Source organism: Etheostoma spectabile, chromosome 5 (assembly GCF_008692095.1).
Source record: "Etheostoma spectabile isolate EspeVRDwgs_2016 chromosome 5, UIUC_Espe_1.0, whole genome shotgun sequence".
Taxonomy (NCBI): domain Eukaryota; kingdom Metazoa; phylum Chordata; class Actinopteri; order Perciformes; family Percidae; genus Etheostoma; species Etheostoma spectabile.
In genome coordinates, this window is record NC_045737.1 from 31286323 (window position 1) to 31307086 (window position 20764).

A 20764-nucleotide genomic window follows, 5' to 3' on the forward strand; every position below is an offset into this window, starting at 1 on the left:
AATCTGTGGGCTATAATTAGAATTTGTGAAATTTAATGTAATCATGTAGCAAACAAAGCCATTACATATACGACAGCCAATATAATCTACATATTTTTTATTATATCAATCCTTAATAGGCTGACAATGTCAACCTGAAACAATTTGTAAATTTGCAAAGTAACAATATAAAATAAAAATATTCTTTGTCACAACTTAATGTTTAGATAATGTGTCAATTGTGGCATTTGTGTCAAAACAGATGTAAAGACTTTTCAGGGTGAATATTGGTCTCATTTACTGGTTTGCGAAGCATCACAATATTAAAGTAACAACTTGAACACATCTGTTTACTTTTGGATTAAACTCAACACACTTTTGTGTATTCTGTAAGACAACAGAACAATGTAACTTTAGAAAAGAAAATGGGAAAACCAAGATTTTTAGCATAAATGTGTCCTCTGCTCAGTGTATTTTATTTTTAAAACTATGAGGCAAATTTAGACAGTAGCCTATAGACCTGCAATAAAAGTGTACAACACAGGATAACATTGGTTTCCTTGGAGACCAGTGTTGTTGTGTGAGACTGGTGTGTGTATGTGCATGGTAGTAAGTTATTTTGTTAAGTTGTCTCCTAGCAAAGGGCTTTTATTGTGAAAGGTCAGAACAGATAGGTAGAGCTGTAATGCGCTGCCGTTGACAATGTGTCACCTTCTTTCAGACTACAAAGCCTCTGTTTTATATGATTACCTTCATAAGTATATGCGTCACTCATAACACTGTTAGTATATCGTCCTTTATTTTAAAATTGTAATCCTTTCCCTCTCTGTTGCACAGTAATTTGCATGTGCAGAACAACAACAGAACAGTCCATAGGAACGCTCACCCTCTCTGAAATAACCTGTGATTGGCAGAAAACAAGGCCAAGAAGAAACGCAGAAGTTTAGATTTCTCTCAAACCGCTTGAAATACAATATTGGGACCGATTATGACGCCAAAAATATATTGCTTACCACAGCTTTAACAGAATACAGTTACCGTTTTTGTATCCTACTTACCTAACGCCATTTCATGTATTCCATTACTCCTCAAGCCTGCGCATAACGTACAATTCCAGTCATATGTAATCCAGCCAGTTCTTTCAATTTGTGCATTCAAGAGTTTAAATAGAAGAGGAATAATAACACATGTGCATGTTTGTGTATGATGACCTTGTGTTGTGGAGGATGTGTGCTATGTTGTCTTCCGTGGATCAGTTGGGACGGAAGACAAACTGTAATGCGTCCAGTGTGCTGGGTAATGAGGGGCACATTTAATCCTTGACCAGCTGTTGAAAGCACTAGATGAGATGGGTGCCACCGGGAAGGCTGGTCTTGTTTTCTTAGGGACAGGAATGATGGTGAACTTCTTGAAGCATGTGGGTATGAGGGACTCTTTTCTGCTTTGGGCAATATTCAGGTGTGATTTGCTTTACTTTTCAAATTGAACAAGTGAGGTGGCAAATGGCTTTCTCTGAGGTTAGAACAGGGGGAACCTAAACAGTTGGCACAAACTTAAAAAAACACTGGTGTTTCCTTTAGAAGTTGACACTAAGATACCTCTCGGTTTGTTAAAGGTGCTCTAAGCAATGTTGGGTGACGCTACTTCTTGTTGGCGTTCGAGGTATTTTCAAATAAAACAAGACTAGCTTGCCCCTACCTCCTTCTCATTCCGTCCCCTCCCTTATGTGCTTCCGCGGACTAACCCCCCACCCCCACATCCTTCTTGTTGGTTATTGGCTGGAACACTGAATGTGTTTGCTTGGTGGTGCAGGTGGGCACAGTTTGTTTTTGTTGCTGTTTGCAGACCCTGGGCTGTCTACAGAGACCGCGTTTTTAACAGTGTGTTCTGGGGACAGGCAGCTAGCGGATAGTGAGGAGATGTTTTTTACAGTGTGTTCTGTAACACAGGGCTTGCCGATAGCGAAGACATGTTTGCTGTATGTGACAACAAATGTTCTAGCCTAAAACACGCGTGACATTGCTTAGAGCACCTTTAATTTCAATTGTTTTTCTCTTTCAGCTATGTTAACTAAGTCTCTAAAGGAATGTTCCCCCAGTTGTTGTTTCATGCGTCCTCCTAATATTTGGGGTAGAGCACTCGCTGAATCTGCCCGTCGGCCTTACCACTGTCCAGCCACTTTCCACACTGGAAGATGGTTGTCACTGAGTTGGCTGTGTTGGTCACCTCCACACACTCTAGATACCACCCGCAGTTAGGGCCGGTTACGTCGTGCTCCACTTTGACCCTCAGCAGCTCCCCGAGGTCCAGCATTTCCAGAACAAAGCGGTCCGTTCGCCCTCGCTCAAAAAGGTTGCGGAACTTCTGCCGCAAATGACGCTTGCCGGAGTCACCGTTTACACCATAGATGCTGATATAAACATTGGCGTCGGTGCCAGCTCCTTTCACATCTCCAGTTATGACAATGATTTCATACTTGACAGGGACCAGGTTGCGGACTTTGCTCGCGAAGCTCTCGATGGACTTAGAGCACTCAAATGTCAGGAATTGGTCCTTTTTGGCTGCTAGGGGAATTTGTGCATCGCAGTGGAAGAAATACCTAAACAGGGGAGAAGGTTTGAAGTCACATCAATGTGACATTTTATATAACATTATGCAGGATGTATGAGATTCAACTCACTTGTTTCCCAGCTCCTTTTCTGTCACCACCACCTCCAAAACATGCCAGAAGGCTTCTTTCTTCACCTTCTTTCCGTCTTTTGTTATGTGGCCGATGCAGATGCCGGCAATCTCCCCAACGTGTTTGGACGAGAACTCAAAATTGTCAGTGGCACCGCTGTGAAAGGGCAAACAAGCAACAACTTGCATAATTTGTGCAGGGTTTAATTCTGAACAGTGAACACTTAAAGTCAGTGGTCTGCCAGAGAGTTTTTCTTTTGTGAATCTCTTAGGATTAGCTCTCCTGAGAACAGAGACTTGGAGAACAGAAAGTGTAACTACAAGATAAAAGGGGGTAGAAAAACAAAATGTGTGAAAGAGAGGGGATTATGTAAGGCCACGTGATAAGGTTTTACAGTTAGTCGTGGCACCTAGAATCCCTTTGAAGACCTACCATAAGAACTTCTTTTTCTTATTCTCCAGAACAAACTCCTTGGAACGAGCTTTCCTTCCTTCCAACACAATCCAGGCGTTTTCTGTGGTGGAGGCGTCGTCTGTGTTAGCAGTTGTTGTGGCAATTTCATATTCTGTGCAGATAGACAGAAATTGTTGCACTAAGATCATTTCACATCTGACAAATGGTTGTAAATAGCTGCGAGTCATTCATCTTTGACAATAAGAGAGCTTGTAATTATGCCCACAGGCTTCCATTTTTACTAACTGGTTTTGTCACTGAGGTCTATGGAGTCGTTGTTGGCACAGGCCAGCTCCCTCATTGTCTGCCTGTCATCTTCATTTTTAGAAAACCAGCGGTTGCAGGGGAACCTGAAGGTCTCGTCCATGGCCTCATCCTTCACGTCAATGTACTCAAGGTGCCAACCAGGAGCAGGACCTGTTTACAGTAAGAGAAACAAAGCCCATTATGGTTTTATCCTTTCAATGAGTACCTGATTTTCCTTCTCAAAGCAATGATGTGTATTTACCTGTTTCAGCTTTTTGCAATCTAATGATCTTTAGACCCCTCTGTGCATTAGAGCTATCAACAGTGATGTTACAAGCTATATCAAAATTGGTTGAGGAACTCCTGAAGGAATTGTTCATTATCATCATCATACTTCTAAAAGCCCCTAAGGGTTTTCTTAATCTCACCTGCACAATCTTTATTTTTTTATTATTTAACTTTTTGTGTTATTGTTGTCTTTTGTTTATAAAATAAACAAATTCAATAGTTTTAACATTTTTTTAAAAATATTGCTGAGAGTTGGATGAGAAGATCGATACCACTCTCATGTCTGAAGGTGGTATTGATCTTCTAATCTAAGTCTCGGCAAGAAAGTGAACAAGTGTATTTTACAAAAAGGTTTACATATTATTATAGATTTAAATATATTATGTTAGATAAGTAAAGATAACAGTACGCTAAAAGGGTAGATTCTGGCATTCCATCCACATTTCTGGTCATATGAGTTCTAATACTTTCCTTTTTTTAAGAAAAGGTAATCAACCATGTAAAAAAAGTTGGAAATTCAGTAACAGAAATACAGAAATACAGTAACATGTTTTACAAGCCCTGAAAATCTAAAACAAAATGCCTAATCACTTCAAGGAGGTCATGAAGTGTCTGTAAACTGAAAAACTGAGAATCACTCTAAAAGGTACACTACAACACACACACACACACACACACACACACACACACACACACACACACACACACGGAATCTAGTCCCCCTTCATCCCTATGTGAAGATACCCTTCCCGACATCTTGATGTTAATGTAACTGGTAAGTAGACCACCTCTATCATTTATTTGGGTTTTATTTATTGTTGTTTGTTGATATGGTTTTAGTTATATTTATTCCTGCCATGATCCCTGTATCTTTGCTATACACTTCCATACCTGCATTTTTTTTTTTTTTAAATCTTTATTGAATCAGGTGGCATAATTAGGATTAAAGGGTCCACTGCAATTTGACAGGCTGGTTCTGTCATTAAAATATAGGATTGAACTTTTTGAAAATAATTTTAAGGGGCCTATTATTTTAGGACTTGTGGCAAGGACTGAGCCCCTGGACATGGGGCACACGTTTAACCAGTTGAGCCACTTAGGGTGCCCAGGATTGAACTTTATGTGACTTTCAATATCATGTAGAGTTGGCAACTGTGTAATATTTTTTGTTTGTTTTTTGTCATTGGTGGTGTATGTACTGTTAACAATGTACTGTTACTTTGAAAAAAAATGAATGAAAAGTCTTAAAAAAGAAAAAAAGAAAGATGAATCACTGTGAAAAAATCATCAAAATCATGTCTGAAAAGAGAACAAAGATCACCCTTCAGCCCTCCTTTCCTCCTCACCTTTGTTATCGTGCCACACTCGGACCTTTGACAGTTCGCCCAGACTGAGCATGTCAGGGAATCTGAACACATCTTTCATTTTACGCTCAAACTTGTTCCTGTTGGTGCTCTCCTTTAGAGGCAATGTCCCAGTGTCCCCATACTCCCCGAACACCATCACGAACACATTGGCGTCAGTGCCGGCACCTAAAATATCACAGGCATTTGCTGATGAAAACAGATCCTTATAGTTGCCTAATACAACTGTGCTTGATTTAGGAATATTTTTGTATACTGTATGTAAAATGCTTAAAAAGTCCAAAAACAATTTTTCCATATTCTGTTTTAGAAAATGAACAAGCGACTCGTGTTACCCACCTCCAACATCGCTGGTCTGGACTTGGATGATGTAGGTTGTTTTCTCCACCATCTCCTCCTCATCCACCACAGCTGCCAGCTCACACACCTTTGTCCTCTTTGGCCCTTTTGTCTTTGACAGCCAGTTCTCATAGGTAAACACGTACGTCTCCTCTGTGCTCAGGTTCCTCAACAAGATCTAAAAGCATTTTTATTTAGACTTTCATTGACCACTGAACTTGAATGTTTTCTTGGTGAATATCATTGTTTAGTTGCAGCAGAAGATAAGACAGAAACGGACCGACATTAGTAGTCTGAAAGATTTCAGGAAAATATCTATTTGCAATTTTTTTGGATTTATACTACAATTTCTAAAATGTAACTACAAGCCTGTATTTGTGGTCTACATAGTATTGAACAAGATATGATATTACCAAGCATAATCACTTATTTATCTTGTGAATGAATAAAAGCAGATCAAATACAGAGACTTTTTGCATCTTATTTTCTGGTGCTATATGGTGCTATATGGTGCTCCTACAGGTAGTAGCCCTAGTAGTCTACACCTTACCCTGTCAAGAAACCAGTCAGGGCGACTTCCAGAACCATCAATCCAAACTCTGATCTTCTTTAGAGGAGCAATGTCATCTATCTCCAAACTAAATGTGTCGTTTTGGTCCCTTTCAAACCTAAACAGAAACAATACAGTGGTGTGAAAAAGTGTTTGCCCCCTTCCTCATTTCCTGTTCCTTTGCATGTTTGTCACACTTAAGTGTTTCGGAACATCGAACCAATTTAAACAATAGTCAAGGACAACACAAGTAAACACAAAATGCAATTTGTAAATGGTGTTTATTATTAAAGGTGAAAAAAAATCCAAACCATCATGGCCCTGTGTGAAAAAGTGATTGCCCCCCTTGTTAAAACATACTATAACTGTGGTTGTCTACACCTGAGTTCAATTTCTCTAGCCACACCCAGGCCTGATTATTGCCACACCTGTTCACAATCAAGGCATCACTTAAATAGGAGCTGCTTGACACAGTAAGGTCCACCAGAAGATCCTTAAAAGCTACACATCATGCCGAGACCCAAAGAAATTCAGGAACAATTGAGAAAGAAAGCAATTGAGATCTATCAGTCTGGAAAGGGTTATAAAGCCATTTCCAAAGCTTTGGGAATCCAGCGAACCACAGTGAGAGCCATTATCCACAAATGGCGAAGACATGGAACAGTGGTGAACCTTACCAGGAGTGGCCGGCCGCCCAAAATTACCCCAAGAGCGCAGCGACGACTCATCCAAGAGGTCACAAAAGACCCCACAACAACGTCCAAAGAACTGCAGGCCTCACTTGCCTCAGTTAAGGTCAGCGTTCATGCCTCCACCATCAGGAAAAGACTGGGCAAAAATGGCCTGCATTGCAGAGTTCCAAGGAGAAAACCACTGCTGAGCAAAAAGAACATCAAAGCTCGTCTCAATTTCTCCACAACACATCTTGATGATCCCCAAGACTTTTGGGACAACATTCTGTGGACCGATGAGACAAAAGTGGAACTCTTTGGAAGGTGTGTGTCCAAGTACATCTGGCGTAGAAGGAACACTGCATTTGATAAAAAGAACATTATACCAACAGTAAAATATGGTGGTGGTAGTGTGATGGTCTGGGGCTGTTTTGCTGCTTCAGGACCTGAAAGAAAAGGAACTATGAATTCTGCTGTCTACCAAGAGATCCTGAAGGAGAATGTCCGACCATCTGTTCGTGTACTCAAGCTAAAACAAACTTGGGTTCTGCAGCAGGACAATGATCCTAAACACACCAGCAAGTCCACCACCGAATGGCTGAAGAAAAACAAAATGAAGACTTTGGAATGGCCTAGCCAAAGTCCTGACCTGAATCCTATTGAGATGTTGTAGTATGACCTTAAAAAGGCCGTTCATGCTCGAAAACCCTCTAATGTAACTGAATTAGGACAATTTTGCAAAGATGAGTGGGCCAAAATTCCTCCAGGATGCTTTAAAAGCCTCATTGCACGTTATCGCAAACGCTTGGTTGCAGTTGTTGCTGCTAAGGGTGGCCCAACCAGTTATTAGGTTTAGGGGGCAATCACTTTTTCACACAGGGCCATGATGGTTTGGATTTTTTTTCACCTTTAATAATAAACACCTTCATTTACAAATTGCATTTTGTGTTTACTTGTGTTGTCCTTGACTATTGTTTAAATTGGTTTGATGTTCCGAAACACTTAAGTGTGACAAACATGCAAAGGAACAGGAAATGAGGAAGGGGGCAAACACTTTTTCACACCACTGTATATACATTCACATATATTTGGACTTCAGATGGTTATCATAAAAAAATTGTTTTGGAAATATGCTTATATGCTTTTTCACCCAGAGTAAGATAAGAAGATCGATACCACTCTCATGTCGGCATGGTAATTATCTAGCTACAAACAGCAGCCAGTTAGCTTAATTTAACACAAAGACTGGAAACAGCTAGCCTGGCATGGTCCAAAAACGCCTACCAGCACCGCTAAAGCTCACAGATCTTGTTTCTTTAATGTGTACAAAAGTCTTGCTTAAGCCTGCGATTTTATGATTGATTATAATTTTTCTTTGTGTTATTATGTTTCTGTCCACCAGGCAAACATAACTCCATTATCCACTCTCTTTTAGCTCGGTTTTTGGTCTCTACCAACTCTTGAGGGAAATATTTAGTCAATACACACTCCACTTGGTTCTGCTTTTTGTCGCGGTGAGAAAGAAAATTAGTGTAATTCCCAAGACATAAAACCATTCCTTTGATGAAAAGTGATCAATACAATCAGGAGCAAATTGCATGACTGACCTGTCCTCATTTTTGGGCAGCAGCATTTCCTCTGTGCTCCCATTGGCTCCGTACACAATAAGGAAAATGTTGGTATCAGTCCCTGCATACTGAGTGTCACCTGTGACAACTGTTGCCGAATAAATAACCTACAATATACAGCAATAGATAATACATAAACGGAAAAGACTATTGCTGTTTTCACACTACACATTAAATGAATATTTTTCCAGGTTTTATATGTCAGGTGCTGTGACTCACTTTGCGGTTTATGTTGATCGTGCTGGCATCCAGCACATTGAACAGTCTGGCAGTCAGACCATCTCCCCTGTCTTTAGCCAGCCAGCACTTACATGGAAAGATGTACTTGATACCTTTGGTTGGCACGGCAACCGACAGTTCATCCACCAACCAGCAGCTCTCTGGTGTGACACCGTTATGGCCAAGCTGAGGAATAGACAGAGAGAGGAAAGAGGAGGGAGAGGAGAGAGAAAAAGAGGGGAAGGTAGAAGTGGGAATTGATATATCATTTGATTTTGTTTGATCTAGGTACCAGAAGGCGCAGCTAGAATTCATTATTGCTGAGCTAGAATGGCTTTATTAAAATTTTTAACACCAGTGCATTGGAGGAGGCAGCAGAGAGAAGGCAGTTTCACAGATTTAGCAACAGAAACATCCCTAGATTCTCACTTCCACCCTCTTGATCTCTCCAACGTCAGTTCCATAACACACAAAGTGGTCCATGGTTCCGGCTGCGAAGGATTTCTTTCCCTCCGGCAGGTCCAGCCAAAACCTGTCTGTCTCGACGTCATTGGGGCCGAGGATGATGACATAGACCCTGGCTGTAGTGCTGGCATCACGCTCCATCCCAGTGGACAAGGTGAAGTGATAGGGTATGACTGGGTGGAAGAGAAGAATAAGAATAGTTGAATTCAAACAAATAGTTTGACATCTTGAGGAATGTGCATTTTATATAGTTAGATGAGGGAATTGATACCACTTATATGAGTTAATATAAATCTATAGCTAGCAGCTGGTTAGCTTAGCTAAGCATAGCATTAAGACTAGAAAAAAGAGGAAAAAGGACCTCTAAAACTCATAAACATGATATATCTTGTCACTGTGAGATTGCCAGGCATAAAACTCCAAGAAATAGTCCTTGATATAAATTACAGATTATTTCCTGAAAAACCACCAATTGTTGTTTTACATTTTGTATTTCTACTTCGTATCGGAGTAAACAAGAGGTGTTAACTAGTGAGCTTTTAAGGTGGGGTTTTTAGAGAGGTTACCTGTTTCCCTTGTATATGCTAAGCTAATGTGCTACCGGCTACGATGGAGTGTTTTGTCCTTGTCTTTACAGCCAACAACAGAACACTTTCTGTGGTGCTTCGACATGGTGTTGGGGGGGGTTTACCAGCTCACCCGGAGACTGAAGACATGATACATTCAGAAACCTGTATCTCACTCAAAACAGCATGGATGGTTTTTTTTCAAGTTTGTTTGTGTGTGGAAGCACCAGAAACACAAAATAACACCCCAAATCCCAGAAAAAGTGTTTTTTTCCTACTATGGGCACTTTAAAATTTGCATTAAGGGCTTTTTTTCTTTTTTGACTTCAGCTATTTAATTTTGCTATTAATGATTTACGTTTTCCTTAATGTTGTCTTTGCTGCAGTAAAGCACATGTTTTCATCATACTCATCAAACCCATCTTGGTAAACATGAAGAATAGTTTTGTGGCCTTACTTGGACCCTCTTCCACCACTGCCACCTTTTTTTTCTTTTTCTTCTTGTTGGCGTTTCTGTCCAACCCCAGTTTGGCCTGAAGCAACTTCTTGGAGTTTGGATCAGTGTTTCTTTCACCTTCATACCCCTGAACCCGACACATATCAGACAGATAATCAACGCATTTCCTTCTCATAACTTATCTGCAGCAGCAGCTAATATGATACAAAGAACAAAGTATTAACCATAATCACAGTTTAGCAAACCTTGACGAAAAATGTCCTCTCTATGCGTTTGTCCTCTTTCTTGGTCGACAGCCAGCGCTCACACAGGAACATGAACACCTCTTCTGTTTCCATATCCAGCACCTCCACCTGGTCTAGGTACCAATCGGCCCCTAGCATGGAGTTGTCGTGACGAATACGTATCTTAAACACTTGGCCCAAGTCCACAGCCTCAATACTGAATTTGTCCACCTAAGGGAAAAGCAAATATTTTTATAACTTTAGATACCAGCAGTACTGTGTCATAAAATCACACCTTTCCTCACATACCTCTCCTCTTTCGAATTTGTTCTTGTTGGTCTCTGATTTGGCAAGCTTACGCTCTCCTGTGTCTCCCAGGTCTCCGTAGATGGTGATAAAAACGCTGGCATCTGTTCCTGCTCCGTACATATCACCTGTCCGCACAGATACTTTGTACATGTGAGCTGTGATGAAAAAAAAAATCAAATATGAATTAAGTAGACATACATAATGCTATGGAAAACTAAGAGGATTTAGAAATGTCTGGTGTGCACTGAAGTTTCCATGCTTATATGAGTTAAGAAGAGTCCAATCCAACAGTACGTGTGTGTTATTGCAGTATATTAATTAAGCTAAACAATGAGCTGAAACTTGCTATAAAGCTCCAAAAAACCAAGGGGGTCTGCAGATTCAGGTGATAATTCTTTGTAGGTTAATCATTACAAGCAACCCCTTTCTCATTGTTTTCACTTTGTCATTTGATACATTGTTATTATAAAACCATTGACTATTGCCACATTAAAGCTATAGTGCGTAGTTTCTATCGCTCCATGAGGAATTCTAAGTAATGACAACTAAACTGTTCACATGATGACATGACAACCATTCGTGATCACGCACCCCACCCCTCCTCCACGCAGTTGCTTGGAACCAAGGAGGACATGGAGGATTAAAAAACACGAAGAGGTAATAATCATCACTTGAGTTTCTGCGTGCAAAAGTCACCGGACGACACAATCTTCTGAACATAGCCATACTGAGAAATATAGAGAGAGTTGTGTGAAGCTGATAGTCTTAATTAGCTTTGCAGCAACTCATTTGGCAATGGCTTGAATGTAACGGACGTTCAGTAATGTCAAAAAGTTACGCACTACATCTTTTAAAGTATATAACAATTATTAGCATACTTTTACTTCAAAGCAAGAGTATGCAGAAAAATGGCCCTATGAGTGTTACACCATGTGTAGTTATATTTTACAGACGTAGCTGCTCTAGATCAAATGTGTCAAACTCAAGGCCCGCAGGCCAAATCTGGCCACTCGCAGAATATGATCCGGTCCACATATCAATTTAGGTTCACGATATATTTCGGCCCAATTAGTTATTGTCACTTTTGCCAATGCTTTTGGTGCTTTTTTCCTCCACGTTTTTGAAATTGTTTTTGTTGCGTTTTCAATCTTTTTTAATGGCTGAGGAACTTTTTTGCTGACTTTTTTAGGGCTTAATGTTGACCAAACTGTAAGGGAGAAGACTTTATAAGGCCTGCAATAATACAGTCAAAGATATTTCATTTTTCAAAATGAAAGCATGTCAATAAACTCTTAATGTCTGGCCCTTGATGTGATTCTTATATTCCAATGTGGCCCTTAGTGAAACTGAGTTTTACACTACTGTGTCTCTCTAGATGGAGATTATTTTAAGAATTTGAGTTACTGTTAGTTGGTTTAATCTAAAAGAGTGCATCATATTTTATAAGTTTATTGTATCTCATATATGTATTATCTCAATCTGTAAAGTAGTGACTAAAGCTGTTATTTTTCTCTGAATAGAAGTGGAGTAAATGTATAAAGGGGCATGAAATTGAAACTTAACTTAACTTAAGTCCCTCAAATTTATACTTAAGGAAAGTACTTCAGGGTTGACCTACTTTCCAAAGCATCCTCCACCTCAACTTCAGTCGTTTTCAGTTTCCCATCCCTGAGGAGTTTCTCTGTGATGATTTCCGAAGGGACCAGCTCCCTCACTGTCTCGCCATCATCTTCAGACTTGGCCAGCCAGCACTCACATGGGAAAATGGTTGTCTCCGACCCCTGCCATTAAAAAAAAAGAAAAATCCCCAAACTGGGCTCTGCTGTGTCTGTCTGACACCAAAGGAAAGTATATCGGACTTTAAGATGTATGCAAGCCAAAAGGTGTGACATTATTAATCAGTCATTAATTTAATTAGGGCACAGACAAGGAAATTCCTAATGATGCACTTATCTACGCAAGTGAATTTTTACTACCTTTCCTTTTCTGAGCTGTCGTCTGATCTCCACTCTGTCCAGGTGCCATCCTGGGTTTGTGCCCCTGTTATCATGTCCTATTCTAATTTTCTCTATAACGTCACCAACATCCTCCAGCTGGGAAAAAGACAACACAGTGTTAACAGAGCTGAAGCCACAGTCTTTAAAGGATGTCAAATCCAGATCAACACACTCACCTCTACAATAAACATGTCCTCAGCTCCCCTCTCAAAGTACAGACGTCTCTCTCTCTTATTGACACAGAGGTGTTTCTGCTGTGTGCACACTCCCTTGGCACCGTACAAGACTATGAACACATCAGCATCTGTTCCCGCACCAAACACATCGCTGGTGTATATCTTTATCTCATAAGGAACAACTGAAAAATCAGAGGAGAAGGTGACAGCTTTGTTTTGTTTACACAAGTAAGATGGCAGATATTAATATGCAGTCACTCAAGCATCATGCACAGTTTTATGTGCACAAGACAATACTTTGTAGTCCCAAGATAATAATGGGTGTACCCAAGTTAATATCTAATGTGAACAAAATAAAAAAATATATATCATATTTTGGATACTTCATTAGCTGTTTTCTTAATCCTGCTCCTGTAGTGTGTCTTCTCCCACCTGCATGGCAAAAAACTAGATAGATTCTCAATATATTGACTACATATTTTGTGTCCTTACAAACCCATGGGGAAAACAGTTCACTGTGTAGTATTAATAAAGATATGCATATCTGTTGGTAATAAGTAGCACATTTTGTGGTATTGCATAATTACAATAAATAGTTATTCTAGTGCAAGGGCAAAGTCACATTGTATGTTTTTCAAGTATTATTTTAGCATGTGTTGTTGGTTGCAGTTTTGTTTTGATCTTGTTGTTTTATTTAGTTGTGTTTCCCTGTGTCTATTTAAGCAGTGTAACAGATTATATGGTAATCCCTGTTGATTGTGTCCCTCAGGTTGCCGAAGGAGAAAGGGGCTGGGCAGAGAGGAAAGGAAGAGAGTGAGGGAGAAGAGAAGTGTTAATGAAGCATTTGGCTGGTGTTCAACTGAATGCTTAATGTGCGTTTCTTTTCTTTTCTTTTCTTATAAAACCTGGTTAGGCGAACCTATGAACAGCAGGTTACAGCACTGATCAGGAGCAGCGCTCCTACATCCAGGGACCCGCTGTCTATTTTTGGAAAAGGGATCCCACAAGATTTTATTTGATGGCTATAGTTATTAATAGTTGCTTTAATATGGTTTGATATAAAAAGCACATCATGATCTATTAAAATAAGATCATCGTGATATAATAAGCAATTAGTAGTTAGAGTCATTTTTGTGTTAATTGCAAAGTTTATACTTCTCAAGATGCCATAATAATGAAAGAATGTGATTTTTTTTTTTTAGACTTCATCAGATTTGTTACGGTCAATTAGATGATGACGATCACCTGCTGTGGAAGGAAGTGGAAAGGCAATGGTCACTTGAGCTGGATAAAGATTATAGTGAGTGTGTAGAACGTAACACTGGTACAGCTTTTCACCTCACATTATATAATGCAATGTTGTTTTTTGTTAGAAGTGAACAATATCTACGGCTGCAGCAATTTGATTTGGACTGTTTCATGTGTAAATCAAGTAGCTGAGGTTTAAAAGTCATTACAGGCTGCATCAAAAAGTCAATGTTTAAGTCAAGATAGTGATTTAAATGCATTTCACTGCTAATACTTCCACACTTGCATCCAAGTAAGATTTAGCATAAAGCACTTTTACAGGATATTTTTTGATCATCGCATTGCTACCTTCACTAATGGATTTGAGTACTTCATCCATAGCTGTTCACTTACATGGTATGTAGAGTTCAGTCTGTAACTCAGCCGGATAGAGATCCCTCACAATCGCCCCATCATCTTCCCCTTTATCCAACCAGCGGCCACATGGGAAGCGTAGTCTCTGACCCTGTGAGGGGGCGTCAATCTCAACCCAGTCCAAGAACCAACCCGATGAACCCCCTGACAATGAGAAAGCACAGCAGTTACAGGTTATTCAGTTTTATATATTTTACTGCTACAATGACTATTTTTATTCTGTAGAGCCTTTTCTTTCCCCACCTGAGTTGTCGTGCCCTATTCGAAGCTTTTCCAGGTCGCCCAAATCCACCGCCTCCACAATGAACTCATTGATCATCCCCTGTTCAAACTTATTCTTATAGTTCTTACAAGACTTAAGGTTGATGATCCCTGTGAGTGACATGAACATTTTAAATCAAGATTGGTTTCATTGAGTCAAAACCGTACATCAGGAGGCTGTCTCAACTATCCCAGGATGCTGGTGAGTTATCGTACCGGTGTCGTCCTTTTCTCCAAATAGGATAGCAAACACGTTGGCATCAGTTCCAGCATACTTCTTCTCTCCGGTTTTTATTTTGATAGTATATGTAGTAGACATGGCTGCAAGATAAAAAAATTAAAGTCAGTACTTTAATCCTTTTCATCTTCACACTAATACATAAGTCCCTCTTTGCTCTTGTCTCCACCTGCATGTTTCACCAGCACTTAGATAAATACTTGAGCAGGGATCCTTTTTATCTTGTCCCTCTACTAAGATATAAGCCAGCTTTGAAACTGTGTTACATTTCTGCTCAAGCCCCAGAGTGGCGGCTGTCCCCTCCTCATCCTCATCCTTCCTCATGAAGGCTTCGTCCACAGGAACCAGCTCTCTTGCTATCTGTCCATCATCCTCATCCACTGCCAGCCAGCGGTTACAAGGGAAATAGTAGCTATAGACCCAAGAAAAACTCTGATCAGCACTCGACATGGTATCAAATCAATATCAAATGTATAATTACACAAAACTATTCCTCTTTAAAGCGTACAGTGAGATCTTTCCCTGTGATAACTGAATAATTGACCAAACCCATGCAAACAGTATGTTGGTTTCACCTACGTATCATCCTTTGTGTCCACTATCTCAACACGATCCAGGTACCAAGTTGAAAAAGACTGAGAGTTGTCATGACGGATCCGTAGCTTCTTCAGAGGACCCAGATCAACAGCTGTCACAATGAAAACATCCTCCTGCAAAATACAGCAACCAGAGATATTGTTCTGTTCCAGACAATACTTTTTTATGGCATTTAGAATAAATTCTTTTGAAATTTAATATAATAAGAGTTTTATTGCGTATTTATTTCTGAAATGAGTACAGTATGTTTGGCTGTTTTTGTAAATAAACACTCCCTCCACAGAAGGGAGGCTACTGGTGCTTTGGATCTGTGGACTTGAGCCAGGTGTAATGCAGAGATTAATAATTGACAGGTTTGGATTAAGTCATCAGTAAAAGTAGAACAGGTTCACTGACACAGAGGACTCCTCCAAGCTCCTCTCAGTCACAGCTGGCTGGCCTACAGGGGAGTTTGTATTCCCACCAGAATACACTCCCACCCACACCTTGGTGCAGGGCTCATGTTACGTGGAGTCTTTGACTAGACGCTGGTTAATATTCAGCAGGATACCCTCCCAGGAAACAAGGTAAAATTGTACAGCCCTAATTAAATACTTTGTTTACATTTGAGATCCAGGCTCAAACAAACATGTCTACCCATCTCAGCCGGGAAATGTCTCCATGACTAGTTGCTTTTTTATGCTTGTGATTTATGGATACAAGTTAATGAAGAATAATTGGAAAAATGTGAGCCAGTCTATATAAATATGTGTGTGCTTTGCCTTTTTTTTAACCATAGTGGAACATTTTTTAAAGGATGTTTTCACATCTATGTTTACATTAATAAAAAAATAATCATTGATCTATGGGCTGCTTTTTTTATTTTTTTTTTTACTTAAGCACTTTGTGACCCTTCTTTTCTGTGAAAGGTGCTATATAAAAAAGTTTTACTTACTTTTTACTTAAAAGTTTTCTTTAATATGGTTTGGTAAAAAACCTCATGAAACTATTAAAAAAAAGAAACATCGTGATTAATAAGCAAATTTTAATTAGGGGGGTCAGTTTTTTGGGTTTTGGGAAATTTACTTTCCCAAAATGCCAAAAATAAAAAAGAATGTGTTTTTTTTTTTTAGACTTTATCGATTTTTACGGTCAAATTAGATGATACGATCAAATGCTGTAAAGGGAAGGGGAAAAAAAAACCAAAGGTCCCCTTGGGGCGGATAAAAATTATGTGATGGTAGAACGTAAAAAATGGGACAGCTTTTTAAACCCAAAATTAATAATTCAATGTTTTTTTTGGTTTTTGAAAATGAAAAAAACTACGGGCCGCAATTTATTTGGGCTGTTTTAGTGTAATCAATAGCTAGGGTTTTTAAAAAGTCATTTCGGCTGCATCAAAAAATAATGTTTAAAATCAAAATAAAATTTATTTAAATGCCTTTTTACCCGCTAAAACTTCCACCCTTTATCCAAGTGATTTAGCATAAACCTTTTACCGGGTATTTTTCGTCATCCCCTTGCCCACCTTCACAAGGGGGTTTAGTACTTATCCATAAAACTGTTTATTACCCGGTTTTGTAATTTTAGTCTGTAATCAGCCGGGAAAAGATCCCCCCCCCAAACGCCCCAAAAATTTCCCCTTTACCCCAAAAAGCGGGCCCCCTGGGAAGCGAGGGCTCTAACCCCGTGAGGGGGGGTCAACTTTACCCCCCCCCCTCCAAAAACAAACCGATGAACCCCCCGACCAAAAAGGGGAAAAACACAGCAGTTTTTTGGGGATTCAGTTTTTTTATATTTTTCTGCTACCCAAAAAGACTTTTTTAAATTTTGTAACCTTTTCTTTCCCCACCTGAGTTTTTGTGCCCTTTCGGGAAACGTTTCCCCGGCCCCCCAAAACCCCACCGCCCCCACAATGAAATAAATTTACTCCCCCCTTCAAACTTTTCTTTTTTTCTTTCAAGACTTAAGGTTTAAAGATCCCCGTGGTGGGCTGAAAAAATTTTTAAACAAGGGGTTTGGTTTTTTGAGGTTTAAAAACGGACACAGGGGCGTTCAACTATCCCAGGATGGGTGGTTTAGTTTTCCCTACCGGTGTCGTCCTTTTTTTCCGAATAGGATTGCAAACCTTTGGGGATCAGTTCCAGCAATTTTTTTTTTTCCCCCTCCGGTTTTTATTTTTGGGTAGTAATAGTGGAAAATGGCGCAAGATAAAAAATTAAAGTCAGTACTTTTAAAACCTTTTTATATTCCACACTAATACCTAATCCCTCTTTGCTCTTGTTTCCCCCTGCATTTTCCCCCACACTTTTAAAAAATACTTAGAGGGACTTTTTAAAAACCCTTTTCCTCCCAATAAGATATAGCCAAATCTTTAAAAAGTGTTACTTTTCTTTTGGGTCGAGGCCCCCGAGGGGCCCGGGTGTCCCCCCCTCATCCTCATCCTTTCCCATGAAGGCTTCGTTTCCCCCAGGGAACCCCCTCTCCTTTTTCCTTTTGTTTTCCCCCATCCTCTCCACCCCGCCAGCCAAACGGTTACAAGGGAAATTAAACAAGACCCCCGAAAAAATCTGATCACACCCCAGGTTTAAACAATATCAATGTATAAAATTTCCCCCAAAAAAATATTCCTCTTTTAAAAAAAATACAGGGAGATCTTTCAGGGGGTGATTTAAATGAATAATTTTAAAAAAAAACCCCCAAAAAGATGTTTGGGTTTTACCTGTTTATCATCCTTTTTTGGGCCACTATCTCAACCCATCCAAGGGACCAAATTGAAAAAACGAGAGTTGGGCATGACGGATCCCTTTTGTTTTCAAGGACCCAGAAAACAACAGCTGTCACCCTGAAAAAAAACCCCCGCAAAATACAGCAACCAGAATATTTTTCTTTCCGACAATACTTTTTTTGGGATTTTGAATAAATTTTTTTGAAATTAATAATAAGAGTTTTATTGCGTATTTATTTCTGAAGAGTACAGTATGTTTGGCTGTTTTGTAAATAAACACTCCTCCACAGAAGGGAGGCTACTGGTGCTTGGATCTGTGGACTTGAGCCAGGTGTAATGCAGAGATTAATAATTGACAGGTTTGGATTAAGTCATCAGTAAAGTAGAACAGGTTCACTGACACAGAGGACTCCTCCAAGCTCCTCTCAGTCACAGCTGGCTGGCCTACAGGGGGTTTGTATTCCCACCAGAATACACTCCCACCCACCTTGGTGCAGGGCTCATGTCGTGGAGTCTTTGACTAGACGCTGGTTAATATTAGCAGGATACCCTCCCAGGAAACAAGGTAAAATTGTACAGCCCTAATTAAATACTGGTTTACATTTGAGATCCAGGCTCAAACAAACATGTCTACCCATCTCAGCCGGGAAATGTCTCCATGACTAGTTGCTTTTTTAGCTTGTGATTTATGGATACAAGTTAATGAAGAATAATTGGAAAAATGTGAGCCAGTCTTATCAAATATGTGTGTGCTTTGCCTTTTTTTTTAACCATAGTGGAACATTTTTTAAAGGATGTTTTCACATCTATGTTTACATTAATTAATAAAAAATAATCTAATTGATTGTGTACCTTTCTTTTAACTTTAGCTGATTTTAAAGTCAAAAAAAAAAAGTAGTAGTCATCTCCCTTACCTGCCCCCGCTCAAATTTGTTGAGGTTGTCAGAGTTCTTTAGATAGCGCTCTCCGGTGTCTCCGTTTTCTCCATAAATATTAATGAAAACATTGGCGTCGTTCCCAGCACCCAGCGTGTCACCAGTGAAGACGCACACTTCATAAGTGTTGACTGTCAGACAATATAGTACAAGACATAAACATGTGTGAAAGAATATTGAGTTCATGCAACAGTGACTGGTAAGTAACAACAACAGGCATATGAGTAATTCTTCTTTCCTGAGTTCATTTGTGCACAAATAGCAGCTCGACAGAGCTTTGGGGGGTATTTAATCTATAATGGGGTTAGCTATTGGCTTGTTTATACTGTATGTTTCAAATATTTAAAGAAGTCTAAGTGATTTTGGTGCATTTTCAATTGTGCAGAGCACAGGGAGTGTCAGGTTAGACTCTGTTTTTGTTTTGTGTTACTTTGCCAGTTCTGTAGCTGCTCAGCTGCCAGGGAATCAAATATGAATCTAAATGTTTGAAGCCCTCTGCGTGACACTCATACGTTCAACACTTCCAACATCCAACAACAACACTTCCACATCCAACATTACACTTGGCTATATTTCTTTCGTACTTTCTAGGTCCTCTGCATCCTGAGGAAGCAGCTCCACCACCAGCTCGCCGTCCTCCTCTCCCCTGGCCAGCCAGCGTGAACAGGGGAAATGATAATTCAGCACCACCTCCTGCATCTCCTCTCCTCCCTCCTCCTCCTCATCTTCCTTCTTTTTCTTCTTCTTTTTCTTGTCCTCCTTTTTCTTCTCTTTGGGCACCAAGGCCATGATTAGATGTTTTACGTCCACTGTCTCCAGGAACCAGCCAGATCCGATCCCTGAGCCATCGTGACCGATGCGGATCTTAAAGATCTTCCCCACATCTTTGGCCTCTATCTGGGGAACAGTTGCAATGTTCAACTCCAAGCAACCTCTAGATATGAACAAGTGGCTTTGGTACTGGGCTTATTATAGATATTTCCGCATGAAATCCATAATCTGATACCTTAAATATTTCTGTGGTGTTTCGCTCGAAGTTGTTGGATCTGCTTCCGAGCGTGATGACCTCTGTCTTCCCCTTGTCCCCGTAGATCTGGATAAACACTTTGGCGTTGGTGCCAGCAAACGCCACATCTCCAGTTACTACTGTTACCTCATAGTTAATCACTGAAAAATACACATTGATAAGGTCAAAGGACACACACAAATGATTTTTAAACTAATGTAAAAATAACAGCACACATTTGGCCAATATTCCTTGGGAAGATGTGACTAAAGCAGAGTAGTTTTGAATATAATGCTTACGTTTTATATTTTCTACCAATAAAATGACACCTTGATCTTAAAATGCAGTATTGGTGTAATTCGCTAAATGACTAGAAAGCTACAGTGTTACAGGACCAATTACAAGGAATGTCAACATGAATCTGATGTGTGTGTTTGTTTGTGTGTGTTTGTGTGTGGTGCTTGTGTGGTGTGTGTGTGTGTGTGTGTGTGTTGTCTACATTGTTCCATGTCCAGGATCTCGCTTGGGTAGATCTCCACCTCCGTCTTGCCGTCAGCCTCATTCTTGCTTAGCCAACGATGACTGGGGAACATGTATTGCTTTCCCTGGACAGGAACCATAACCTGAACGCTGTCCAAGAACCAGCCGGCACGCATGCCTTTGTTGGTATGGCCAATCATCAGACGGTTGATCTGGAATAAGATTAAATTGAAAACACTATTTAAATTAGCTAAATAAAAGATATTA

General features: G+C 39.9%; 1 protein-coding gene across 1 annotated transcript in view; it reads right to left on the reverse strand.

Annotated features, from left to right (window-relative positions):
- Window positions 1–1432: 1432 nt before the first annotated feature.
- loxhd1b (lipoxygenase homology PLAT domains 1b) overlaps window positions 1433–20764 on the reverse strand; it is a 30658-nt gene continuing 11326 nt past the window's right edge. The window contains exons 20-44 of the mRNA XM_032516543.1: window positions 20517–20709; window positions 20018–20178; window positions 19596–19908; window positions 18991–19142; window positions 15352–15482; window positions 15039–15184; window positions 14751–14855; window positions 14517–14645; window positions 14253–14417; window positions 12612–12793; window positions 12415–12531; window positions 12057–12219; window positions 10439–10593; window positions 10151–10360; window positions 9906–10032; window positions 8847–9055; window positions 8418–8603; window positions 8178–8305; window positions 5900–6017; window positions 5350–5527; window positions 4993–5178; window positions 3359–3529; window positions 3092–3224; window positions 2660–2815; window positions 1433–2578 (exon numbers count right to left, since the gene is read on the reverse strand). Coding sequence (XP_032372434.1) covers window positions 2098–2578; window positions 2660–2815; window positions 3092–3224; window positions 3359–3529; window positions 4993–5178; window positions 5350–5527; window positions 5900–6017; window positions 8178–8305; window positions 8418–8603; window positions 8847–9055; window positions 9906–10032; window positions 10151–10360; window positions 10439–10593; window positions 12057–12219; window positions 12415–12531; window positions 12612–12793; window positions 14253–14417; window positions 14517–14645; window positions 14751–14855; window positions 15039–15184; window positions 15352–15482; window positions 18991–19142; window positions 19596–19908; window positions 20018–20178; window positions 20517–20709 — 4395 coding nt within the window. The 3' untranslated portion in view covers window positions 1433–2097. The remainder of the gene's footprint in view (window positions 2579–2659; window positions 2816–3091; window positions 3225–3358; window positions 3530–4992; window positions 5179–5349; window positions 5528–5899; window positions 6018–8177; window positions 8306–8417; window positions 8604–8846; window positions 9056–9905; window positions 10033–10150; window positions 10361–10438; window positions 10594–12056; window positions 12220–12414; window positions 12532–12611; window positions 12794–14252; window positions 14418–14516; window positions 14646–14750; window positions 14856–15038; window positions 15185–15351; window positions 15483–18990; window positions 19143–19595; window positions 19909–20017; window positions 20179–20516; window positions 20710–20764) is intronic.